Source organism: Pezoporus occidentalis, unplaced genomic scaffold, assembly GCF_034315485.1.
Source record: "Pezoporus occidentalis ecotype Australia unplaced genomic scaffold, CSIRO_AGI_Poc_V1 ctg397, whole genome shotgun sequence".
Lineage (NCBI taxonomy): Eukaryota > Metazoa > Chordata > Aves > Psittaciformes > Psittacidae > Pezoporus > Pezoporus occidentalis.
Window position 1 is genome coordinate 49707 of NW_026915721.1, and position 16897 is coordinate 66603.

The 16897-nt window shown below is 51.9% G+C and overlaps 1 protein-coding gene across 1 annotated transcript in view; it reads right to left on the reverse strand.

Moving 5' to 3' along the window:
• MAN1C1 (mannosidase alpha class 1C member 1) overlaps positions 1-15010 on the reverse strand; it is a 57249-nt gene extending 42239 nt beyond the window's left edge. The window contains exon 1 of the mRNA XM_062632759.1: positions 14463-15010. Within this exon, the coding sequence (XP_062488743.1) occupies positions 14463-15008 (546 nt within the window). The 5' untranslated portion in view covers positions 15009-15010. The remainder of the gene's footprint in view (positions 1-14462) is intronic.
• Positions 15011-16897: the final 1887 nt, after the last annotated feature.

The window sequence follows — 16897 nt, forward strand, 5'->3', positions numbered from 1 at the left end:
CGCCGCACCCTGGCTTTCAGCTGATCTATAGCAGAGACTGCCAAATTTATACTGGAACTTGTCAGGTTGGCTCTTTTCTATAACCTGAGAGGGCGTTTTTACCTTCAGAAGTTTCAGCTCCCGGCCAGATGATTACCTGTTAAATCAACTGCAAGGAGCTAAACTGAATCCTGCCACTTTGATCATTCAGGCCATTACCTTTGCTTGTGATTGCTCCAGCCAAGCCCAACAGAGACATCACTCACAAGCCCCCAGGTATGTCACAGGGGCTGCACCCTGCAGCCATGCGGAGCCAGGTACTGAAGGCATTGTCCTGCACCAAGCTCTTTGCTGCTTCAGGGTCTTCAACTACATCTTAGCAGGGTCCTGACACTGCAGCGTTCAGGTTGCACAAACCCAGTGTAGAACAAGGTTAAAACTGCTTCCAGGGCTTTTCTTTCCGATCTATGGAAATATTGTCATTTGGAAATCAGCTTTATAAGCACTCTCCTTTAAAATACTGGGCCAAACACTAAATGCTTGTGTTCCTTCATAGACTACAGGAAATCACACAAGTATTTAATGCTTTCCACTGACACCCCAAACCTCTCCATCCTAATGAGCACACTACAGCAGCACCTACGCTGCTACCACAGCTTTGCCCATTCTCCCATTTCCATTTACTGTTGATGTGCCTTAGCAAGACTCCTCATGCTTTCTGAGCTCAAATATGCCAAATCACACACTGGAAGTCACCACTCCAGGCCCAGGAAACAAAAGCATCTTCCCTGATTTTCAGGGAACCTGAGGTCATGGAAAAATCAAACTCCAATGGAAAGGCAGTCAGGAAGAATTCAGCCCCAAAAGACCTATAGCAAGTGATCCAGCTGGTGAAGAACCAGGGCTCAGGATAAAAACTTGGCCAAGGAAGTGCTTTCACCCTGAAGAGCTGTGCAAATGTGATGTTCTTTAAGACGTAATAACTGAACCACTGACAGTCCCTGGTGTCCTGTACTGGCAAAACACAGAGAGATGAGAAGGGAAAAGACCAAATCACCCCCTTCTCACTTGCCCTCCTTTTGTTGGCAGGAAGGTTTCAGACTCGGAGCATTCCCACACAGCTATTTGATTAGCTTTGTCCATCTTGGCTGGGATAATTAGCAAATGCTTAAAAGATGAAATCTAAATATAGCAACCAACCAGCCCTTTCCATGTGCTTCCAAGGAACATTACACAAAGCCATTATTTTCACAAGGTAACCACTTTTGAGGCTCTTTAATCTCGATTCTTCAACTCCCCTTCAAATACTGAACCATGAGGCTAGCTCAGAAATTCCCAGGGGGGTTGTGGGCTTGCTGGTGGTGGGTTGGGGATTTTTTCCAAGTAAAAAGGGGTGGTGGGTGTACTTTTAAGTATTTCTTTCCCAATTGCATTTCTTACTTGGTTTTTGCCACCTCAAATTACCGGAAAGGTTTCTCTTCCTTTCTCAGCACGAGGAAGATGACTTGTCATTACTCTCAATTTTAGGACCTGTTCTTTCCAATCTCTAACCTTCCTGCTACCCCAGAATAGCCCTTGTCTGGGCTGGAGTTTTAACCTGCAATATAATGCCATTTTCCCCAGCTGTATAAAAATGATTTGCCAGATGCAGAGAAAAAAGAGGAACCAACTGTCAGTCTTGCAGACAGTAAAAGTCTGCCCGAGCACATCAGGATGAGCCATTCCGATTGGGAATGATGGATGGTATTGTCTCCTAATCAGACTTGCATAAACTTGTATAATTCAGGATTGGCTGTGGGAAAGGTAATGGAACAGCACCATGTTTATTATCTGCTGCTGCTTCAACATTATCATATGGAGATATATATATAGACACCTCCATACAGACAGCATGGCAGAATGTTATACAATACTAGAATTTAATGTGAAGCTGAATAACTTCTCAGGCCGCTTCTTTTTGGGACACTGCCCTTAGAAAGGTTTTTACATAACAGCAAAATAAGAACAAAAAGGCTGCGTGTTAACTCCAGGTGATGGAAAGGTTCCATTTAGGCAACATTAATATCCACTCACTGGCTTTTCCCTGCCGAGTTTCCGAGCCTGTTCCTCACAAAACACAGTGCTTGAGCACATGAGAGACGTTACCAAGCAACCCTCGGGAACGGACACCAACACTGATAATCCATTTGGAAGTAATTACCTTTTATAATTAAAGATTACAGTAAATCCAATAGATCCCAACAGGAACTTGAGCAATTTAGAGACATGCTGGGTAGCCCGCCTAGTTTATAGCATCCATGTTAGCTTCCGCCTTGGAATAAAGCAAAGTGAATTGCAGCTGTTTTCATCCATGGCCTTCACACAACTGGTAACTCCTGAGAGCCTCATCTCAGTGTCCATCCAACGTGATCACATTGATTGAGCTGATGGTGAAGGGGTGACTGCACAGGAAACCTGAGGCTGTTTGTACCCAGTGCCAAAGCCACATGGAGACAACCTCATTGACTCCAACAGGAGGGGTATTTCCTCTCTGCTTCCCATTCCTGACCCTCCCCATACACCCTTAGGTGTAAGAGGTGATGTGTGCGGGGGGACGCTGGGATTACACACCCTGTACCAGGGTAGGAGGTCAATCAGCCCTCAGATAACACAGGACTGGTTCCTGTTGCAAACCCACCTCCTCCAAAGCAAGTTCCTGCACAGACACCCTTTGGAATGATGCTCAAGGCTCAGGAAAGCCTCCGCTCTCTGACAGCTCCCTTTGCCACTGCTGTACTCGCTTGCTCCCTAAGCACGAGATAAAGGCTGGTGTTCCCCAGCCCAAGCACCAGCCTGAGCACACAGCTCCTCCCATGGGCTCCAGCTCCTGCAACAGATCCTAACCCCAAATTTCAAAGCACGGCAGCCAACCGCCTGCAGATACAGCAGCTGATTGTTCCGTGTTAGATGGGCGAGAGACACTGGCAATTACTTGCTACACGTAGCTGCATCTGTAAGCAAATATAACCGAGCAATTCAGGCAGCGGGTGAGTGGGGCTTTGCTTCAGCTGTGTCTGGCAAAGCCTTGGCAGCTTGTTTTGCAACTTGCACGGGTGGTTTTTATCACATCGGCTCACTCCCTCCTGCACAACAGCCAAAGACACAGCAGACCATGGCACAGAAAACTGGTCTCCAGCACTGCAAGCAAAGGAGGAATTCTCTATGAAGGCAGGAGAAATCACCTTCCATCAGACAGCCACAGGGCTCCTTCCAGCAAGCTGCAATAAAGGAGAGCTCCAGGTTCTGCTCCCAGGCAGCGGGTGCAGCAGGGTGAAACAGAGCTCAGAGGGGCAGGGGGAAGCATCCTTCCCTCCCTCCCACCACAGCCAGGAGAAAAGCAGGACCTGAACACTGGGGGAACTGAAGAAACCCAGCACAGAGTCCAAGGTCGTCAGTGTTAGTGACAAGGACAGAAATAGAAGCCAAGAGTCTTCCTGACTCACAGCCCCTGCTAGGGAAGCTGAATGGGAGAGAGAACAGCTCAAAACACAATTAAACTAACTCCTAATTAAATTCCTCATGCAACTAGATTTAACTGTGTCAAGAGGGGAAAAATAATAATCCTTTGATAGGGCTGTCTGAGGCATTAAGACCCAGCTGGATCCAGCTGCATCTAAATCAGGAAACATGTCAGCAAGAGCAGTTGATTTTGCAGTTAGTTTCCTAATGAGATGCCAGCCTGCAAGGGGACGGCAGCGGGTCTGAGAGCAAAGATGCAAGTCTAGAGCAAGGCACGGGGTGATTTAGTGGAGTGACGAGCAGAGCTGGAGCCTCATCTCCTTCGCTTCCCGGAATGAGAGCTTGTGGGAAGTTGTAAGAGAAAGAAAAGGGATTTGTGTTCTCGGCCACCGGGACTGATCAAACACAGTATCCCAGAGCACGGCTGAGCTGACACTGTACAACAGAGCAAGCAATAAGCCCATGAAGATTCTTATCATAGAATGGTTTGGGTTGGAAAGGACCTTAAGATCATTCAGTTCCAACCCTCACATTAGACCGTGTTGCCCAAGGCTCATCCAACCTGGCCTTGAACGCTGCCAGGGATGGAGCATTTATCGTGTCTTTGGGCAACCCATTCCAGTATCTCAGCACCCTCACACTAAAGAACTTCTTTATATCTAACCTGAGCCTCCCCTGTTTCAGTCTGAACCCATCACCCCTTGTTAAGACTCTGTCAGACTTGAGACACGGTTTCTCTCACAGATGGACACTCAAAAGGTAATTGGGCATCCTGCAAAAACCATTTGGGTCACTGTCAAATAGCAAATCTAAGTACAGCTTGTGAAGATGTCCTGCCAGCAAACACACAGAAAGGGAATAGCGAGATACAGGAAAGATCAAAACCTGGAGAGGACACTTCCAGAGAGATGAGCACAGGAATCATTCCCATCTCCCTTGTTATTACTGCAGAATGAAGGCAAAAGTAGTAATTTCAGCAACATCTGTGAGTATGAAGAAATCAGGAAAGCAATTTAAGGTCCTTAAGGGGGGTTTGAGTCTCTGCAAAATTTGACCTTAGCTCTCATTTACTGCTTCCGTGCATGCAGATTTCAAACCTGCAAATTTAAGCTGTGAGGATGTGTCTGCAGCACTTCAAAGTGATTTCAAAGTAGAAGGCATCAGAATGTGCTCAAGCAACAACAGGAGATGGGAAACAAATGTCTTTTTGTAAAATACTGGAATACCAAATAATAATATTCTAATATTAGAATATTAGATCCATAAAAGTGTTAAAATATACCTATGAACTCCATCACTCTGTGCTATACTTTATGTGATGCTCATTTCAGGGATTACTGTATGTGCTGCACTTTGGAAGCGCCAGTGCCATGGATCCAAACACGTCTGGACAGACTTCCATGCACAAAGAGGCATCTCAAGCATCTTCCCCAGCACTACTGCTATGTCACAGGTCATCACCCTTACATCCTCGTGCAATGGTTCACCTCCCAAGATTACTTTTGCTAGCGAAGTTGCATAGGAGATGTCTGTCAAACACAAAACTCCACAGCTACAGCCAGGCTGCAAACACAATGCATGGCAGGCGGACCCTGACAGCGAGCAACACACTGTGCCTGGCACCATCAGTAGGGGCTCTCGAGTCACCTCTAGGCTGGGCACTCTGGCAATGGCTTTTCTTAGCGACTCCTGTTTCATTGCAGGATGCTTTGAGGAAAGGAACTGGAAACAATGACTTACCTCGTAAGTGTGCTCCTTCAAATGTCACCTCCGAGTTCCCCTCCTGAGCTTAGCGCCCGCAGCATAAATCAGGCAGGAAATTCCCCCAGCTCTCAAGATTTTGGGCACCATGACATACCTACGGGCTGCCTTAGGGCTCTTACACTCCAACTACATCCCTTCAAGCATGTACAGCACAGTCTTCACAGTGAAGCCCTAATTGCACACAGACTACAAATTCTCTTTAAAAGCGACCAGCATTCCAGGTCAGTTATGCACATCCATCAATTAAACACCCAGGCCAGAACACTAAAAGGACCCCCACACTAAAAGGGAAGGTAGATGAAACACAAATGCTAAGCAGGGACTGGTTTTCCACACCTGCATTATGACAAGGTAAGTGATTTTCTCCTTCCCTAAAGACACCATCTGCACAGGATTCTCATTTCTGGAAAGCCAGCGCCCAAGGGGATGCTCTAAAAGAAGCTGTAGTGATAACTAACCCAAAACGGACAGACTGCGGGGCGGGGGAGTGTGGGGACATTATTCTTTCTTTTTCAATGTGTTTGAAAACTGCCTTTGTCTCCATCCAAATGCTGGAACAGGCCAAAAAGAGGGAAGTCAAGGACTGGCAGCACACCTCGTGCTTTATCGCACACTTGGATGGCTTAACAGGAGAGATGTGGGAGGATGGGTTTAGTTTAATGCTTTCTTGCTGGTTCACCTGCTCCCCATCTGTCTTTGCAGACTTTGCTCCGAGGCACAGACCAGAGCATTGCTGTCCTCTGCCTCCTCTCCTGTTTCAAGTTACTGGTGATGTGAACTTCTGAAGAGAGGAACAGAGCAATTCGCAAGCATTGAGGAGACAGCAGAGATCAGTCCAATAATTTATCAAAGGTAATAGCTAATAACAGACACAAAAATCTTGCTCACAGCCTTCCTAGAGCCCCAAGTCAGAGTTGTCACCTTACAGAAGTGTTACAAGGAATTCTTGGACCACAGTAACAAATTTATTAGCCGGAGGCTGACAAACTCTTCCAAGAGTCCCACAGGCAGCAATAAATCATACAAATCAGGCTGCAGATACTGGATCTTTAATATAACCGAGGCGGGTGGAGTGGATGTTGGAACAACGTTGGAATTGAGCTGCAGGAGGAAAAGGGCTCGCTTTCATTTAGCCTGACCTCCCATCACGGCAGGGACCAGTGCCTGGCCTCGCTCCAGCACTGCACTAGACAGTCATCATGCAACAATGATTAATGAACTACTGAAAGAATAAAGCAAGAAATGGCAAGTTCAGGGATGTGGGTAATAAACTAAAGATAAGAACTATAAGGATTCATCAAAATTAGAGACAGAAGGCACCTCCCAGGTCAGAAACTCGATGTCCCTGTCAACGCAGAAATGGCTCCCACAGCACTGCTCTGACTGTGCTTCGAGACCTGAGGAACAAACTCCCACTGCTCCGGTTACCAAACTGCACCCTAATACTCCACTCAAATGTTTATTTTGACATGTAGAAATGACAGACCCAGAAGAGGAGACAACCGCCCACTGCGTCACCCTACCCCAGGCAGGGAGCTGCCGCAAAGGCTCCATCTCTGGAACTACTGCACTGTGCAGCCACCGATGAGAGTGGGCAGATCCACACCCAACAGTGACAACTTTCTGCTTGTCAGAGGGCCACCGACACGCAGAACAAATGCCTGATAGATGAGATAATCAAATACAACTACAGCAGGAACCCTAATGTGGTCTCAGTACTGCAGCAAGGCTCTCAAGAACGTCAAAACAGCGGCAGGAATCGGCCAAGGGTTGGTTTGGGTTCATCCAGCACAATGCTGAGCTACCAACATAAACATGTCTCCTTCCTAGATAGCTCCGGATTAAAACAGAGGCTCGGATGGAGGAAGAGCCAGAAACAACCCATTTCCACTGGAATTCTGTTATTCATGAGCTGGGCTGGCTAACCCAGACAGCACGAGGGTTTCAGGACAGATGAAATGTGATTACATTATAATTACCTTCGTTACTTTGCAAAGAACACGGTTATGCACTTTCTTTAGTGCCCAGGGAAATCATGTTAACACAATTAGAGCAAGCAGCCTGGTCTAAACACGGCTTGCTCGGACGTTACTAACGCAGCTCCAGTTCTCAGCACAGCCTCTCAGAGCCATCCAGCTCCATAAATCAGTGGGAGCTGTGTCAGACATCCTCTGAAGCAAGTACCAGCTCTCGGAGAAGAGACATTCTCTAGGATGTACTGAATGTATAACTTCATTGTATATCATCATCCTGTGCAAGTGCTGTTGGCACCATGAGATGCTGCAGAATTTCTTAATCTCTTGCATTTATTATTCTCTGCAGCCTTCCTCTTAGGATATCGCTCTACCCACTAATAAACCAGGAGAGAAAGGTAACAACAGTTCTGTGGCCATGCCATAGAATTGCTGGAAGCCAGATTAGAGCTAATGAGCTCCTGGCTCCCACTCAGTCGGGACCATAACAACAATTAGCTCAGAGAAGCCTGAGAACTGTTTTCTGCTCCGCTGTCTCCTGCCTGTCCTCCTCAGTAACCCCTTGAGCTGGAAAACTCCAATGGGGTTTGACAGAGGGTAAAGGTCACAAACACAAAGAAGTTCAGGGCAAACAGCCCCAAGGCAGGGGGGGGACCCGCAGGGTGCCCCACAGAAGGCAGGGGAGCAGCACAGGCTGCTGCAGGCAGCTGTGGGTACCAGCACCTGGAGCTGGAGCATCACCTCTGGCTCACACAGACACGGGGAGGAGGAAGACGCCACTGGGCAGGGGTGGGTGACACAGAAGGAACTACAGACACAAGGAAGGGGAAAGTCACAACAGGACTCCTATTGCTAGAGAGCCAGGCTCCGTTACCTTTCTGCTGAGGGAAGAAGTCAGTCTGAGGAGCACACCTCACACCTTCCCTTTTCACACACCATCGAGATCTCGCCTTTGATTCTAGCACACAGCAGACATCCACACAAGGGACTCTGCATCTTCGCTGTCAAGATAAGCAGATGCAAAAGGGAAGCACTGAAGTCCCTTCAGTTGAGTACAACCTCTAGCCATTACTTACACTCCGGAGTACTCCCAGGGAATGTTCAAGTGCCTGGAACAGTTTTGCCACGTATCAGTTTGCTGGATTAGGAATAAAAAACCCCTGTGTCCATTTTACAGAGATGCAAATTGGATCCATAGAGCGACTCGATGAATCTGCCATCAGGAACAGAACCTGGGACCATGTGTCCTGGTCTGATTAACAGTAGGTGCTCTGCCCCCTCTAATATGATTACAAACAAGTAACATCCCTGTGCCATCAATAGAGGATGTTTATTACCCAGTCCTTCAGTGTTCCCACTGTGCTCTGTGTCCTGCAGTGGTCTGGGTCCATCACGCACAATCCACTCCCATTAAGCACGGCTCACTGACACCACTGCTGGTGACAGCCTCTCTGGAGCTCTTCCAGAACACTGTGTCACAGGATGACCTGCAGCACCATGGGGATATGCAGTACAGACAGCAGTCATGGAGTGTGCTCATTCCTCCTGCCAAATCCAGCCACAGCATTCATGGAAAAGGACTTTTTTTTTGGGAATATTTAAAAATTAGAATGCTTCAAGCACACAATTCCCTCTTCCCACCAATGAGGTGAATGCTGTTTCCTTCCTTCCCCTTCTGGCAGCTTCATCTAAGTCTCATATTCAGAACCCAATGACAGACTGATCCAAGATACATTCTCCTTTCCCCCCCTGTCTCCCATCTAAAATCTGAATTGCTTTAAATACTGAAAAGCATCCAAACGAGATGATAAACAAGCTAAACAATAATAGGCTGATAGAGTAAACCAAACACGACTGATTAACATCATCTGGTAAAGCCCTGCAGACAGATCCAAAGGAAAGAACACTAGACGCAAAAATCTTTCTCCATTAAGGGGCAGATTTAATTGTTGATTAAAAAGTTAATCAGGAGCCTATAAATATTTTGGCTGGAAAGATGGAATCTTAACCCAGGCGACTGCTTTGTAGTAAATATTTGCACAAGTGCACACACACAGTCCCCAGCCTGATGCCTGAAGGGGTGATGGGAGCTTGGCCCATACTAGTTCTGGTCCTAGCAAGGGGCACCTCACCCCATGCATCCCCTGTTTCAGACATAGCCACATCTGGTCTTGCCCCCCCCAGGGTATGGGATGGTACCAAGGCTCCAGCCCTGCTGCCCAAACCCCTTGTCCTTATAGCTGAGAACTTTCAAAGGGCCTGTGTGCATTCACAAGGTGTAAGTCCTTCTGCACAACACGTGTGTGTCCTGGAAGCTCATTTCCCCACAGCCAGCACACACAGTCAGACATTGCCTGGAGAGGTGCACACTCCAGCCAGTTTGTCGTGTGATGAACAGTGCATTTGTCTCTAAGTGGCAGTTTCCAAATCAGCCTTGTACCAAACTCAGCTGTTGTGGAACAAGTGCTTTCCTCCTGCATTCTGTAGGTAAGAACAAACATCCTCACGGTACTCCCAAATTCCAAAATGCACTAAGGTGCCATTGGCACCTCTATGGCAAACAGCACTGCAGCACGGATCACAGCATGGGAACTACTATCTACACTCATGCATCATGCCAATAGGACAGATAAGTTTTCAGTCCTTTACCTGCATCCTCAAGAGCCAAAAGAGTCTCAGACAGGCGAGGTCTAAACTTTGTTTGTGTGAATCCACCGGAGGCTGGGGAAGCAAAACCCACACTGGATGCACGGCCTGAGGGATGTGCAGTATAGAAAACCCGTTTGCACAGGTTCAGCAAATAAATGCATGAGAAGGAAGAGGGAGCAAAGGAAAACTCCAGCAAGCCTGGAGGCAGCCAGGGCCTCAAAGTGCGGAGAAATGCTCTCAGATAAGAGTTTTCCATGGATCTCAGTGAGAAAGGTGTGCATGGGGATGTGCTGCGGTGTTAAATACAGGTGGAAGCCACTGAGGGACTCTGTTATTTGCTTGCAGTAGTGCTCACCCCCAGATTACAGGCAGAAAAGGCTTTTTCTCCAGGAATACACATAGCACAGGGCAGGGAAAGGGAGAGTCTGAAGTCTTTCTCCCTCTGGCTTCGGGTATGAAATGGCTGAGGACAACCAAGAATGGGATTCACAGGTGTGTGACCAGGCCCCTTGTAACTCACCTGAAAGCTGCTCCAAGCCCCACTCCACCAGGCACTTCTCCCACCAGGGCAGCATCTCAGGCTCAGGAGAAGAAGCAGAGCTTCCCAAGACCAGGAGCTTGCTCCCGGATGGCAGCTCAGGGCTGTGAAACCCCACAATGGGAGCAGCAGCCAGCACCAAGAAGCTGTCCGGAAGAGCTGAGCTCCTGATACCATTCCTGCTTCTTGCCAATGATCCTCTCGTGACAAACTGTCAATATGTTTGTGTTTGAAAGACTGATCTACCTTAACAGGAGCTGCTAAGCTTAACAGGAGAGCGATGCAGGGTAGCTGCGTGCACCGCCTCTGATGGACTTCTTCCCCCTGGGGCCTGGTTTTCAAAAGCCAATCCATCTTTAGAGCTGTGTTAAACGAGGCCAGGAGACAGCAAGGAGAGGGAGAGGAAGGTGGAGACAGGAGAAAAGCCAGGATGAAGAGAACCATATTGTAAAATGAATAGGCTTCAGTGTTACTAGTCTGGAGGAAATGAATGCATGTGTCAAACCCAAGGGTACAATCCCAGCGGAGGACTAAAAGCCTGCCTGAATTTGACATATTCCCTTATTTGAAAGGGACAAAGGACACCATCAGGAATTGGGTATTCTCAGACACCAGGCAAGGAAACTTGCTTTTTGTGCCCAAAGAGGAAAAGAAAAAGTAAATCTCTTTCACTGTTCCATTCTCCCCATCATCTCATGACCAGAAGACAGATCGCTAGCTGAATTCCACTGATGAACACTTTCTGGTCCAGCTTGTCACAGCTGTTGTCCCTAAGCACTGGGTGGCATTAGCAGAGCTGGTATAAAAATACTTTAGGGAAGAGCTGTTCTCTCTCCCCACTACTTCCCTACCTGTGAGACCCACGAAGCCAACACAGCAACAGCACGGAGCACTCCGTTCTGCTTCACCCAGCATCAGCAAAGCTGTCAGCTCAGCTCCGACAGCATCACCTTTTTCAGTGATTATGATGCAAAAGGCAGAAACCACACGGTCGGATTTTCCCAGCTCTGAGTGCGCAGCAGTGGCACTTGGAGGGGAAACCATTGGCTCAGTGAAAAGTCACAATCTGAGCTGGAAATTGTTGAGAGCAAATAACTCTGGAATCCCACTGTGGCGTTTCTGCAGCCACTTCCCTTCTCTTTTTATCCTTTCTTGAACATCAGTGATTACTCTTTGGCACGTGTGAAAAAGCAGCTATTCCCGAAGCCAAGCCTGACTGATCAACTGCACAACTGAAACGTGTCTCAGAGCTCACTTTAAGAGATGAATAATCCCAGGCCCTTTTATGTTTCCCAGCCTGCAGCATAGGGAGATTGTCACCTGGTTTCACTGCAGCTTTCTTTGAAAGGTCAGCGTGCCGCCGACACTCGGCCGCCCACAGGACCACGGAGCAGCACATCCCAGGCAATTCTCCAGGTGACCAATGACCTTTTGCAGCCAGCAGCCGGTGCAATACAGAGCATCTCTTCTTTCCTTCTCAGGAAAACAACTGCTCATTGACTCTGGAATTGTCTTAAGTCAAACCTAAGTGGGCAGCCACTCTGTTAAGTTACCCACGAGTGCAAACCAGTATACCTGCATGCACACAACAGCTCAGGTCAGTGCACCACTTACTCCTTTTAACAGGCTTTTAGGAGTCATTTCAACCCTCTAACCCACCTCTCTTCCTTGCTGCATTAGTAGGAAACACAGCACTCAAAGCACATGGCAAGTGAGGCAGATAACCCCCCAGCCAGACCCATCTGCAAGCAGCTCTGATGCCCCAGCACTGCTCAGAGTGTTCCCAGGAAGCAGTAAAGTGGGAGCCACCACAGTGGTGGGTTTCCTACTCTGGGCAGCACTGTCTTCTAAGCAGAAAATGTCTAACAGGACATTAGCTGATCCTTTCCACGCATAACAGCCAAGAAACTAACGATACATCCTCCTCTTTGGCTGAAGCATCAAGCAGCTTAGAGGCTGGGTGGGAAAGAGCAGACGCCTGCTCAGATGGAAGGGTCCTATCAGAAGATAGAAAGATCCAAGTCTCCAGGTTGCACATCAGCCCTAGTCTTTGATCCTGCACCAGCTCCTTCTCCTGGCTTTCATCTAGGCTCTGGCAGACAGCTGGAGGAAAACAAATCCTAACCCTATTCATCTTCCTTGTTACAGAGGTGCTGACCTGCAAGAATGGGCTAAAGGAGAGCAGGCAGGGAACCCAAAGCTTTAAGTACCAGGCCAGTCTGGAACACGTTCTATCAAAGTCAAGGGCTTAGAGCTCTAGGAGAGAAAAGCTACTGCACACACCACCTTCCAACAGCAGCAAACCCACTGCCTGCCCCTGCTGGCGTCTCTCACATCACGTGAAGAATCTCTGCTAAACCCAAATGCTGCATCATGACTTCTTTCTTCTTTGGTGGGTTTTTTTTTTCTATCTGTTTCTTTTTATACAGCGTTTGTCTTCCAGCCTCTCTTGGTTTGTTCTCTTCATGTCTTTTTGAGTCATGAAGAAAGAACATACCTTATCCCTCCCACAGGCTGCACCTTGTGTCCCTTTTGTGCATTCAGGCTCCCATCTCAGCACGGTGTTTGTTTCTCTCTTGCTCTGCATAAATAGAGGCAGAGGCACTTTTAAGGAATAAGGGCTCTGTTTGAAGAGTAATTAGCTGTCAGCATAAACCCAGTACTTACGGATTCTCATCCTTGAAAAAAATCTAACTCTGCTCCCCGGCACTGATTATGGCTGTTATAAACAGATGGGGCTGAATCCATGCAACTTGGAATAATCCTATATTTCAAAACTAATTAACTACAACTAAAGCACTGTGTGCCACTAGCTTCCAGAAATGCAATTTCCAATTCGATTTGTTTGTACAGAGTAGAAGCTGGGTTATTCATGGGTGTGCTCTGCTACCCCACCATACCTTGACAGTGGGAATATGCAGCACATTCAAGCAACACGCTCCACAGCTCCAAGCACATGAGGGCTGGGAACTGGAATATTCTGAATACCCTGCAGCCAAGATGCAGAAGGACAGGGTGGCTCAATCCTGCTTGGGATCATGAAGAAACACAGCACCTTGCGTGTGCTGTGTCTGCCAGAGAAGCTGGAATTTTACCAGCGGTGCAGCCTTTGTTTTCATGACGGTCAGAGATACCAGGAGGGGAGCTTTAAAAAGCCCCTGGTTTTAAAATGCAGGATATGGTGGATGAAAGCCCTCGGCATGTTACCTGTGACTTCCTTCTCTGTTCAACCTGGGGCAGCAACTCTGGTGAATGCCTACACCTCTGTGAGAGAGCAAACCCAGGAATATTATACTCTGCTTAATTACATCCATGCATTTTACTTACTGGCAGCTCTTTCTAGACCAGAATTCCCTCCAAGCTGGTTATCCATCATAGCAAAAGATACGACAAACACAATCAAATACTACACAGAATCTATAGCTCTCAGTTAACTGGGTCACAGATTGCTCTGCATTGCTTGTGCCAGGCTTTTATGCACAAGCTGTAGGCACCAGGCCAGCCTGTCCCCGCCGTCACCCCCGTGCCTCCCTGCTGGTGACATTCCCTGGGCTCGGAGGGTCGCTGTTAGTGGGTTACAAGCCCCAGGCCAGCTCCATCCAGAGCAAGCACCGGAGCGGGTTATGGGACAGCCACGGGGGCACATCCCATCCCGCCATCCCCATGGACCAGCACAACGTTCATCAGTGAGCAGCTCAGCCACGTTTACACGGACACCAGGGCCGCCTCTTGCACAACCCCAAGCATGATTTTTTACCCTAATAACCAAGATGAGATTTCCCTTTGCCTAATTTCATCCCTTTAAATTCAGGTCACAGCCTGCCCTCACCTTTCCTCTCCGGGGAGGAGATGCGTGCGGATGCTGACCGGCACGTGTGTGGGGCCATGCTGCGGGACGCCCGTTGGAAAGAGACCCTCCCCAATTCCCACCGCCTTCCTTGGGAAAAGGAGGCGCAAGGGGGGCGTGTGGGATGTGGGGGCACGGCTGGGGAAGCGAGGGGGGTGCGAGGAGAGTGGAGAGGCTGCGAGGGCTGAGCGAGGGGGCCGCGGCTGCTCCTCACCTCCTTTATCTTCATCCTGCGGGCGCGGGTCTCGGGGTCCTCGCCGGGCCGCCTGCCCCGCACCGGGTGCCGGAGGCTGCGGCGGAACCGCTCGTAGTCGAAGCGGAACGGGGCTCGCGTGTCCCGCGCGGGGGCAGCGCCGGTGGCGGGCTCGGCTCGGCCGTCGCCCTGCACCTGCTGCCGGGCACGGGGCGCGGGCCGGGCGGCGGAGCGCAGCTTCTCCCGCAGGCGGCGCGGCGCGGCGGGGCTGGCGTGGCGGGGCTCGGCGGCGGCGGGCGGGCTGCGGGGCAGGTCGGTGTCGCGGGTGGAGGAGGCGGCGGCGGCGGCGGAGGAGGAGGCGGAGGAAGAAGAGGAGGTGGAGGCGGTGGCGCGGCGGGGCAAGAAGAGGCGCTTGAAGCGGGAGGAATCGGGCAGGAGGAACAGGGCTCCGAAGCACAGCGTGAGCAGGCCCGAGAGGAAGAGCAGGAACAGGAACTTCTGCGGCAGCCGCAGCCCCAGCGCCGTTGGCCAGCCCGGCATGCCCGGCAGCTTCCGCAGCAGCACCATGGGGCACCGGATCGCGGCCGCCGGGTGGGACCCGCCGCCACCCCGGGATGCGCCGCTTGTCTCGGCGGCGAAAGGCTCAGGGGTGCCCCCCTCGCAGCGCCGGCTGCAGCGGGCGCCTTCACCGGGAGCCGCCGGCGGGCGATGCGTGCACGGCTCCCGTCCGGGGCCCCGCCGCTGTCCGGGGTCCCTGCCCGAGGGGCTCGCAGGGCGCGGAGCGGCGGCTCAGAGTCCCTGCTGCCGGCATGAAGGCGGCGGCGATCGCATCCCGCCGGAGCCGGGCGGCGGAGCGGCTCCCGGCGTCAGTCCCCGTGCAGGCTCCGCGCCGGACGCTGCTGTCGGGCTTGCTCAGGGAGCGGTGCCGAGGCGGCGCGATCGCTGCTCTCTAAGCGGTGGGTTCATGCTGCGGCATCCCTGCGAGGCGGGGGAGAGAAGAGCGCGTTCATTCAGCACCAGGACGGATGCAGCCGGCGGTGTAAGCCTTTGTCCCGGAGGAGCTGCCGTCTCCCCAGCCGCTCACCCACCCTCCTGCCCGGCTTCCCTATCCGGATCTGCCACCAAGTCCCCAGCCTGCAAGCGGCTCCCAGCTCTGCACCGTCCCCAGGGCTCCTCTGGCGGGGCAGCGGAGAGGAAGATCCGCACCCGGCGAGGAAACCCCCGGAGGGGCCAGAGCGAGGGGGACGCGGGGCTCCTCTCCGCCGCTCTCCAGGCTGTCAGGGGCTGGGGACGGGCGGGCTCATAACAAGCCACGAGAAAGCTCGGCTCGGGATAAGTTTCTTGAGGCAAAAAATTCCACGGGTTTTGTTTTTGCTGAACAGATCCCGGCAAATTCCCCCCTTCTCCCAAACCTCGGCCTCGCTGTGAAGAGTTCTCCATTGCCTCTCCCCCCCAGTCCCTTCCTTACGGGCACTGGAGGAGACAGAGCTTAACTTTCGGACCAGGAACGGGAGCGGGACCCCGTTCAAGCAGCCGCACGCGTCCGAAAGAGCTGCCCCAGCCCAGCCCAGCCCAGCCCTGCTCGCCCGGGCGGGCACGACCCCGAAGGCGCCGCCAACCGCCCCCCCCCCCCCGGCGCGCTGCTCTCCCACCCCGTTACTCACCCGCCGGCAAGCCCCAGCCCCTCCGGGTCCCGCAGTGGTAACACCTCAGCCCTGCCCGCGAGCCCCAGCGGACGATGCCGGCCGCACTGCGCGCTCCCGGGGCACGGCTCCCGCTCTGCCCATGCGGCACCGGGGGAAAGCCCCGCTCGCTCGGAGCCACCCGGCTCCCGCCCCGCCGCAGCCTCCCGCTGCCCGCCCGCACCCGCCGCTCACTGCGACAGCGCCGGCAGCACCGCCCCGGCCACGCCCCTCGCCGAGCCACGCCCCCTGCCAACGGCCGCGCGGGGGAGGTGGCGGGGGCGCCGCCAGCCAATCAGCGGACCGGGTGAGGCCCGCCGTGACGCTCGCGCCCCGCCCTCGCTCTCTATTGGCTGGATGGCGGAGGAGCCGCTCGCCCATTGGCTCCCCTGAACGCCAAGGAAGCGGGAGACCCGCCTGCTTGTTTACCACAGCTGCCCGGCTCCAGCCGGGGGCGCGCCCGCCCCGCCCCTTCCCTCCAGCGGGCCTTCCATTGGCTGCGGGGCCGGCCCGTCCCGCTTCCATTGGCTGCGGGGGCGGCCCGTCCCGCTGCCATTGGCCGAGGGGTGTCCGGCTGCTTCAAACAGGGGCGGGGGGCGCAGGTGCGGGACTCGTCTCTCCGTCGCTGCTCCCGAGGCCCGCAGCCCTCAGGGTGCCCGGGGTGAGGTGTCCGTGGGTGTCCGTGGGTGTCCGTGGGTGTCCGTGGGTGTCCGTGGGGGCCTGGCATGCGGTGAGGAGCGGGAGCCTCGGAGAGGGCTCGGGAACGGGCTTTCT